The sequence below is a fragment of the Trematomus bernacchii genome, unplaced genomic scaffold (genome assembly GCF_902827165.1).
Source record: "Trematomus bernacchii unplaced genomic scaffold, fTreBer1.1, whole genome shotgun sequence".
Lineage (NCBI taxonomy): Eukaryota > Metazoa > Chordata > Actinopteri > Perciformes > Nototheniidae > Trematomus > Trematomus bernacchii.
In genome coordinates, this window is record NW_022987673.1 from 168,107 (window position 1) to 177,883 (window position 9,777).

General features: G+C 44.3%; 1 protein-coding gene across 1 annotated transcript in view; it reads right to left on the minus strand.

Annotated features, from left to right (window-relative positions):
- LOC117487502 overlaps positions 1-9,576 on the minus strand; it is a 33,374-nt gene extending 23,798 nt beyond the window's left edge. The window contains exons 1-2 of the mRNA XM_034136132.1: positions 9,360-9,576; positions 6,062-6,321 (exon numbers count right to left, since the gene is read on the minus strand). Of these exons, the coding sequence (XP_033992023.1) occupies positions 6,062-6,321; positions 9,360-9,519 (420 nt within the window). The 5' untranslated portion in view covers positions 9,520-9,576. The remainder of the gene's footprint in view (positions 1-6,061; positions 6,322-9,359) is intronic.
- Positions 9,577-9,777: the final 201 nt, after the last annotated feature.

Below are 9,777 nucleotides of genomic sequence, written 5' to 3' on the forward strand. Positions count from 1 at the left end.
AGCCACGCACAAACTGCGGCATGTGTACGGCTCCTTATGGAGTCCCGGCCCGGTATAGATTTCTTAAATTTTTTTTATTTTATGCGTGTGTTTATAAATGACCTTGAGGGCCGTACCAAATGGTCTCGCGGTCCGTATACGGCCCGGAGGCCGGAGGTTCCCCGCCCCTGGCCTAGATATTGGTCAGGATGCTGTTATTATGCTCATTTGACACTGCCGGTTAATATAATTCATATGTCGGATTCAGTACTAAACATATCATCACCTGACACATTGGAATTGACTGATACTCATATCAGAGCAAAGAGGTCACTCTTTGCGTTCTCGGCAGGTTCATTTGGTCATAAGGTTCCCTGGTATGAGAAAGTACTTAATTTCTTCTACCCACAATTAGGAAGACTCATCTTATCTCTCCATGTCGACAGTCTATCTTATACTATGTGGGGTTTTTGCAAATGCAACAACAAAAGGTTTCTCTCTCATCAAGGACACTTTAAAGTCCTACAAGTTAACTTTGTTGAAACACCAATTAGCCTTAGACTATTTGTTGGCAAAAACAGGGGGAATGTGTGTAACTTTAAATTTGACTGATGGTTCTTGTATGACGTTGATTCCAGATAATACAGATAATTTAACTGATGTTATTACAGCTTTGGACTATTTTAGATCTGATCTAGGTAAAAGATCTGGCTTACTCAATGCAAGGCAATGATTAATAGATGTGTTACTACCTCTTCGACTGCTGTAGCTATTCAATCTGATGTACAAGTTCCTGCAATGTTTTATGAGGAATGTAAAGACATGGATGAAAAGAACTGTTTTCAGGATTTACAAAACGACCTGGATGATAAGCTTATCTGATCGTAGCGCCATGAAAAACAATATATGAAGTGATAACATTTATGATTATGTTAGGTTAGGATTTCATTATATTTGTCACAATAAGTGATAAGAAGTGTGTTGAAACATGTTATCACTAACATATGTGTGTTTTTATTTCTTCTTATTATGTATAATCAAGTATTAATTGTATGTTACTTTGTTATTAGGCTATGTATGCATGTTTGTTAAACTCGAATGGACAAGTACATTTTCTCCTCTTAATTATAGAGAGGTTTTTTATATATATTCCTGAACGATGTCCCATTTAAGTAAAGTAGATTAGCGCAATGGTCTTTTCTTCCACTTTTGTGTTATAATCAAAAAGGTGTTTTTTTGGATATTTGTGAGTAGGTACAGTACACGTGACCTGTGACTTCTGCCTTGAGTAAAATAATTACCCATTGATAAGTATTTTTCAGAAAGTAATTTTGGGCTTTCAAGGGTGGAACTCAATAGGTTATCTGAGTCTTTTTGGGATGATCTGGAAACTTAAATTAATAAAAGGAGGAAATGTTATATCAGTCTTGGACTTTCTCATATAACTAGGTATGTTATTGAATTACAGTTTCCAGATTTAGAGAGGCTCATCGACTCTTCCGCAATTATTACAAGATGTACCCACGTTAAGTGAGCTGACTCCAAGGTCAGAGGAAGTCCAAGGGAGGTCTTCCACAGATATAATACAGTTAAGTCTTGTTAGTTAGTGGTTCATATCCAGCATGCATTAGCTAAGAAACGATAAGGCTGTTGGTGTGTTGGCTAATGTAAGGAAAATTGTGTGTGCGTTCATGTGCAAACTTATGTATGCTTTGTTAATTGGGAAGTTCATATCCTAACTAAGTATGAATTACACCTAAAGACGTCATGAGATAATGACCCTTTGACATCTGGAACATATCCAAGTTTAGGAGACCTGACAATGTTCGTGTATGTTGTTTTTATGCGGGTGCGCTAAACATGGTTAGGGAAAATGAGTGTGCGGTTATTTAGAAACCTATATATCCCTATGTAAACTTCTACTGTTGGAGCATTACCTCTTTGACTGCTTGTGTGTAAGGTAATGTTTCCTCATTATTATTGATTGTTGTACAACGAAATAATAATTGATCAACTATATCTGTGTTTGTGTTTTATTGATTCCTCTCTGTTTCATTCTTTCCTGTTGTGAGTGCTGATCTGCCACAACACTGATGTCACGTAACGGCCTGCAGGACAAGCCTTGCCCAGCACCTGCCCTCAGACTTCAGAGAGAAGCTCCTGACCTATCAGCGACATGTGATCAAGCTGAGGAAGAAGCACTCATACCCCCTGGATCAGATGGGCAATGCTGATCAAACGCCTGTTTTTTTTAAATGCCAACATCTGTCACTTAAAGGTAGGGTAGGTAAGTTTGAGAAACTGGCTCGAGATCGCAGGAATTTGAAAATACACAACCGGAGAAAATCTGCCACTTCCTTACAGAGCCCCTCCTCCATCACACACGAACGCGCACATGACCAATGAGGGCACGAGTTAAGTTTGTGCACAGATGGAAGGCTGACAGGCAGGTAGGCCATCCAGTTATTTTAGCCGGGCCGGCTCAGATGATTGGTCGTGCTTTTTACAGTACTACGGCTTCCACAGATGATATTTATTTATGGATTTTTTGTCAAAGCACTTAAGATATTCATTGCTATCTGGATGTTAAGAGCATTCCATGGAATATAACAAACATAAGAACATAAGAACATGAGAACATGATGCGCCGGTGAAGATGGCCGCATCGTCTTTGTGCTCCTCTCCAACTTTGCCCATTTTCGTATTTTGTACATATTTATTTTACTTTTGCCGTTTTACTTTTGGCATGGTTTGCAACATGCTAGCCGACCGCACCTACTCTGCCATACAATATAGCAGAGAGGAACTTCTTTAGCTGCGAAACTTCGTGGACAATAACAACCCTCCGACAGACAATGGAGATTCACCATGGCTACCTGTTGCTGTTCTACCTGAGAGACGCAAGAAGAAGACAAAGCGTGGATGCCGGGCCGGGCTGCTGGTCAGACTGAGGAAACGAGAGAATCGACCCCCTCTTCCGAGTATTCTTCTGGCTAATGTTCAATCCATTGAAAATAAGCTAGATGAACTCAGAAGCCGGATTGTTTTTCAATGGGACATTAAGAACTGTAACGTGTTAATTCTCACTGAGACTTGGCTCAACCCCGCTATCCTGGACTCCGCCATTGTTCCTGATGGATTCTCTATTTTTCGTCAGGACCGGACTGCTAACTCGGGGAAAAGTAAGGGAGGCGGTGTGTGTGTAATGACTAATAATAACTGGTGCTCAGATGTGAAGATTATTTCGTCGGACTGTTCCGCTCATCTAGAGCACCTCATGATCTCATGCCGGGCCTTTCATCTGCCGAGGGAATTCACATCTGTTGTGATAACAGCAGTGTATATCCCCCCGCAGCCACTCGCCGACAACAACACGGCACTCGATCAGCTGTTTGGGATTATTGACAAAACCGAGACTTCACGGCCAGATGCGGCGTTCGTTGTGGCCTGAGATTTCAACACCGCCAACATGAAGAAGGTTTTGCCAAAATATTACCAACACATCAGCTGCCCGACGCGCGGGGGAAACATACTGGACCATATTTATTCCCCTTTCCGAAATGGATACAAGGCTCTCCCTCGCCCTCCCTTCGGCAAATCAGACCATATCTCACTGCTGCTGCTGCCTGCTTACAAGCAGAAACTTAAAAGGGACAGACCGATAACAAGGACAGTACAGCAATGGAGCGAGGAGTCAGATGCAGCACTGCAGGATTGCTTTGCATCTACGGATTGGAGTGTGTTTGAGGACAATAACATCAACACACATACGGACACTGTCATCTGCTACATTGGGAAATGCATCGATGACGTGGTACCGAAGGTTTCTGTACGGACATTCCCAAATCAAAAGCCCTGGATAAACTGCGAGGTGCGTGGCAAGCTGAAAGCGCGCACTATCGCGCACAGAGCTGGAGATTTGGAGGAGTACAGGAAGTCTAGGTATGATCTCCGGAGAGCAATTAACAATGCAAAGAGACAGTACAAAGGAATACGTGGGCGGGACTAAAGGACAATGACTGACTACAAAGGAGCAGCGGGGGGGTGCTGCGGGAGTGTCTGCGTGCGCATCTCTCCCAGATGAGCTAAACAGTTTTTTTTGCACGCTTTGAGAGCAGCCGGGCTGTGGAGGTACAGAGGGACCAGGAGCTACCCTGCCCTTTTGTTTTAAATAGGGCAGATGTGTGTAAATCCTTTAAAAGGGTTAACCCACACAAGGCTCCTGGACCTGATGGCATCCCTGGCCGTGTTCTCAGGGTGTGTGCAGTTCAGCTGGCAGAGGTGTTCACAGACATCTTCAATAGGTCCCTGTTGCACTCCGTAGTCCCCACATGCTTCAAACATTCCACTATCGTTCCTGTCCCCAAAAAGACAATAATCACCTGCCCCAACGACTACCGCCCAGTAGCACTCACCTCCACCATAATGAAGTGCTTTGAGCGGTTAGTCAAATCATTCATCACCTCCTCCCTCCCTGAATCTCTGGACCCCCTGCAGTTTGCCTACAGAGCAAACAGGTCCACAGACGACGCCATAGCCCTCACCCTCCACACTGCCCTCTCACACCTGGACCCGAAGAACAGGAACACATATGTGAGAATGCTGTTCATTGACTACAGTTCAGCATTCAATACCATTGTGCCCTCCAAGCTGGCCATCAAGCTCAGAGACCTCGGGCTCAACAGCGCCCTCTGTGACTGGATTCTGAACTTCTTGACGGGCAGACCCCAGGCAGTGCGGGTGGGAAACATCACATCCTCCACCCTGATCCTCAACACCGGTGCCCCTCAAGGCTGCGTGCTCAGCCCTCTCCTCTTCTCCCTGTTCACCCACGACTGCGTGGCCACACACAGCTCCAACACCATCGTGAAGTTTGCTGACGACACGACCGTCATCGGCCAGATCACAGACGATGACGAGACGGCGTACAGAGAGGAGGTCGAAAACCTGACATCTTGGTGCCAGGATAACAACCTCCATCTCAACATCAGCAAAACAAAGGAGCTGATTGTGGATTACAGCAAGCAGCAGGGAGAGGGACACGCCCCCATCGCCATCAATGGGACTACGGTGGAGAGAGTCAAAAGCTTCAGGTTCCTTGGGGTCCACATCACTGAGGACCTGACATGGTCTCTTCACACCACCACCATCACCAAGAAAGCTCGACAGCGGCTCTTCTTCCTCCGCAGGTTGAGGAGGTTCAAAATGGATTCCAGGATACTCTGCAACTTCTACAGGTGCACGATAGAGAGTATCCTGACTGGCAGCATGACGGCCTGGTACGGCAGCTGCACCGACCTCGATCGTAAGGCTTTACAGAGGGTGGTGAAAACTGCACAGCACATCACCAGGACGGAGCTGCCATCCATGGAGGACCTTTACTCCCAGCGGCTCAGGAAGAAATCACTACGGATTATCAAAGACCCCCATCACCCCAGCCACAAACTGTTCTTTCTGTTGCCGTCTGGCAGACATTACCGCAGCATCCTGGCAAGGACAAGAAGATTCGGAGACAGTTTCTTCCCGCGGGCAGTGAGACTGTTAAACAATTGAACTGTTGAAACAACTTCAAAACATTCATCTGCTACTCAGTATTATGTATCTAATACCTAATATATATATATATATATCATTCCAATAACTTGTATATAGACTCGTACTGCATTATTCCACATCATCACTTTATTTTATAACTATTTTTCTTTTTGTATTGCTCTTGCTCTTATTGTTATGTTATTATGTTGCATTGTTGGAGAAGCCTGTGACATAAGATTTTCAACTACATAATTACTCTGTAGCTATGTCAGATTGACAATAAAGAACCTTGAACCTTGAAAAAGTGTATCTCGAGCCGGTTTCTCAAACTTACCTACCCCACCTTTAAGGTAAACTTCGAGTTTGATAACCAAAGTAGAGTTTGGCACTCCAAGTAAATAATTAAGAATGAATTATTAAACCTGCTCAAGCAATATATGCTAAAGAATATTCAGTTCAGATAGATCTGATTCTTCTCACAACCAATAAAGTTTGAAAAGAGGAGCAGTGTGTGTGGAAACAGCTGTGGTTTTATGGTGAGCTTTACCTCCTCCTCAGAGACGTTGTTCTGCAGCAGATGTACATCCAGTATTTGTTCCTCTCTGCCCGGGGGTCGTAGGAACACCAGAACTTGGCCCTTTATCCGCAGAAGCAGAAACCTTTTAAGGATGTCCCAGACCAGGCCAAAGAAAGAGAGGTGAGGCACCTTCACCACCACGTGAGTGGGTGTGACCTCCAGCGGCTCCAAGATGCTCAGGCCTTCATCCGTGATGTGGACGACAGACAACAGGCCGTCCAGGAGCAGCGCTGTGGAGCAAAGAGCTGGTCATCTGTTGCATTGCTGCTGAAACAGCTTCATCATATTCAATGTCACACCACTTTAGTTCAGAGCTAATGTTCATCTAATGTCATTCACTTTGGAGCCTCACTAGGATGTACCAGTTTATATCCTCCACCTTTTATTCTAATGTTTCATTATTGTTCCACCCCCTGTGATCTTTCTGGATGGGAGCATTTACTCTAATGCATAAACTTTATTAATTATTTTTGTATTTATAAGAATGCTGAATTGTTTGTCAGAACAGCTTGACTGTGTCCGATCTCATGTCTGAGTGATTCTCTAGATGTGTGAAGAGTTTTCTAAAGCAGGGGTTCCCAACCTTTATTGTGCCAAGGACCGGCAGATACATTAAAAAAAAATCACCATTTTTTTTTTACTCACCACCAGCAGGTAGCAACAGAGGCTAATTGTATGTAACAGCCTGAACAAATACTAGAACAATATGCATCCAAAACATATTAACAAATTTTAAAAAAGAACCGGTGTTGTTTTTTGGTTTTTCGGAAAACCAAAAAACCGACGTTATTCAGTTTTTAAACCAAAACGGGAAAACAGATAAATCAACGTTTTGGTTTTGTTTGTATGATTTACGGATAATCCGGTGAATGCTGGGAAAACGAGGAGAAGGCGCATTATGAAGGAGGTGTGTGTGTGTGTGTGTGTGTGTGTGTGTGTGTGTGTGTGTGTGTGTGTGTGTGTGTGTGTGTGTGTGTGTGGCATTTGTTTTCAGAAGATATTATGATAGTGTCGTTCGTTCCGGTGCACTCCCGACAGCATTTAGCACTACATCGAGATTAAGATTAAACTAATTTATTTTGGGAACAGCCGCATAGATGGAGTTAGCCATATGTGTGTAAATTACTGTTCATAAATATTTGAAAACAAATGCCGGTGTCGGACAGACACAAACACACCGAACACACAGAGCTGAGCTGAGCAGAGCACATACACAAACACATCATGCGCCTTGGTGACTGACTGGACATCTCCTTCATAAAACTAATACAAGGGGGAGTAATCGGGCAGTTCGATGTGTGTAGAGATGTGTGTAGAGGTGTGTGTGTGTGTGTAGAGGTGTGTGTGGTTAACACGTAGCAGCCTGCAGTCACTCTTTTAAGCTGTTCTGAAGTTAAACACAGCGAATGCGGTGCGTAAAAAGGCACAGCTCTTTACCCGTTGGTGCTGCACTTCTCAGAGGCGGAGTATACGTCCCGCTGCCTCCTGATGCTGCAGCCATTTCATGAAGTGAAGGAGGGTTTCCTTCTATAAAACAGCTGCGGGCAGCAGATACCGTGAGAGTCCTGGACATTAATTCATAGATCAAGGCAGACTGGTTTACTCTCCTGTTTTGCCAATCCGGTGCTTAAAAAGCTTTACACCCCTGGCTGACATGTCCTTAAAATGAAGTCCGAGTTTGAAATATATCTCAAATAATGTATGCACCACCATTTCCCCACATAAACATAACAGTCTGCAATCAAACGGTTGTCTCCTGTGCGCTCCTCTTCCTACTTGGCGCACCGGTAACATTCTCGTGCGAGGCTGAGACCTTATGCTGCGTTCACACCGGACGCGATGCGATGTTTGGGGGCGGCGCGATTACATGTAAAGTCAATGCAGAGACGCGGACAGACGCGGACAGACGCGGACAGACACGAATTCGATCCGACGGCGAGCATGAAGCCGTGGACGCGGCGCGAATCACGCGATTGAACGGTGCCGCGTTAAACGCGAGAGTTCCATTTTTTCAACTCGAGCGTCAAATTCACGTGACGCGGTAGCCAATCAGCGGTGAGGATCTCAGCCTGCCGTCACTGACGTTCAACCACACAACATCAGCCGTTAGCTATTAGCAGTTAGCACACAGAGCTCACAGCTCCTCATATCTGTTCAGAAACAAGTACAAACCACAGACTGTCTGTGTCATGGCGAATACAGTCGCTGGTTTATTTATGTCTGTAGGCCGTTGTTATGAGTGTGGAATGAGCATATACAACGTTAGCTTAGCCTGGTCGACCCGATCTTCATTCAGAAAACAAGCATTTTAAAAGGTTTTTCGCCTGCCGTCTGTCAGACTTGTCAAAGCATTAATTCATGGTTTTTACTAACCGGTATCAGTATGTTGTTACTTCGGCATCATTTTGAAACGTGTATTACAATTTAATCACAGTAAAATATGTTCATTTTGTTGTAGTTGTAGCTCCCGAGCCAGCGCGTCTTGTTTGAATGATGCGAGTAAACACAGCTGACAGCCGCGGTGAAACTCCCGCGTTTAGAGCGATGCGATAGGAGCGATTAGAGCAAAGCGAATATTCGCATCGCGTCCGGTGTGAACGCAGCACTAGGCTGAGCCGCCGAATCCCTCGGAACATCATAAAAAGCCATTTTCAACGGTTTTCTGGTGAAAGATTAACTAGCTACTGAATGAAATAATATGACTGGTGGCAAAGGTGCGAAAATTAAACACTTTTTGAAAAAAATATTATGATAATAAAATATTTTTATATATTTATAATTCTGCAAATATTACGATAAACTCACAGCTATTTCGCGGCCCGGCAGTAACACCTCCGCGGACCGGGGGTTGGGAACCCCTGCTCTAAAGCTTTCAGGGCGTAGAAAGTCTAACTTATAAATGTTGTTGTCTGTTGTTTTGTTTTGTTCATGCTTCAGCCAGACTGACAATGTAAAGAGCAGAAAGAGCAACAGATGGATAACAAAGTAAGAATTAATCAAACTGCTAGCTTAGCATCACAACAGTAACAGAGAGTTAGCGTTGAGTTAGCACTGTTAGCAGCTGAGCATGCTGTGGACTGACCAATCACAGTTTAAATGTCTTTCATATTACAGTGAAGAGACTGTTTGGTGTCTGAATTATACAGTTGTTATCTTTGTTAAACTAGTTTAATAAAGCTGCTTCATAACCTTTGAGCGGTAGTGGATATTAAAAGGTGCCACAGAAACCTTATACAAGTGTATATTTGTTAACACTAGATGTCCTTACCATCCTCTGTCTCACTGTGTAGCAGGTGGAGCTGGCAGACAGCAGCTTCATCAGAACTCTTCACGTCGAACAGCGGCCCTGCTGCCTGCTTGCCAGCTGATTGGAGGAGGCTCTCTTCCCAAGGGACCGTCCTGTACAGAAGCTCCGCCTCCTGAGCCATGACGAACACCAGGCCAGTCGATGCACACTGGAACTCACCTGGACCAGGACACCTGAAGCTGTAGACACACAGGGGACAAGTTACTACAACAAGCCTTCACTGGCCTGTGTTCTGACTGACAGGTGTTCATCCAGCTGGAATCTGACCTGGAGGAGGGTTTGTTGAAAGATCTGAAACACCTGATGATTACAGGAACATCACTGAATGTGTCCACATGCATCAGTATGTGTGTGTACACAAAATGTCATTAAACTAGAA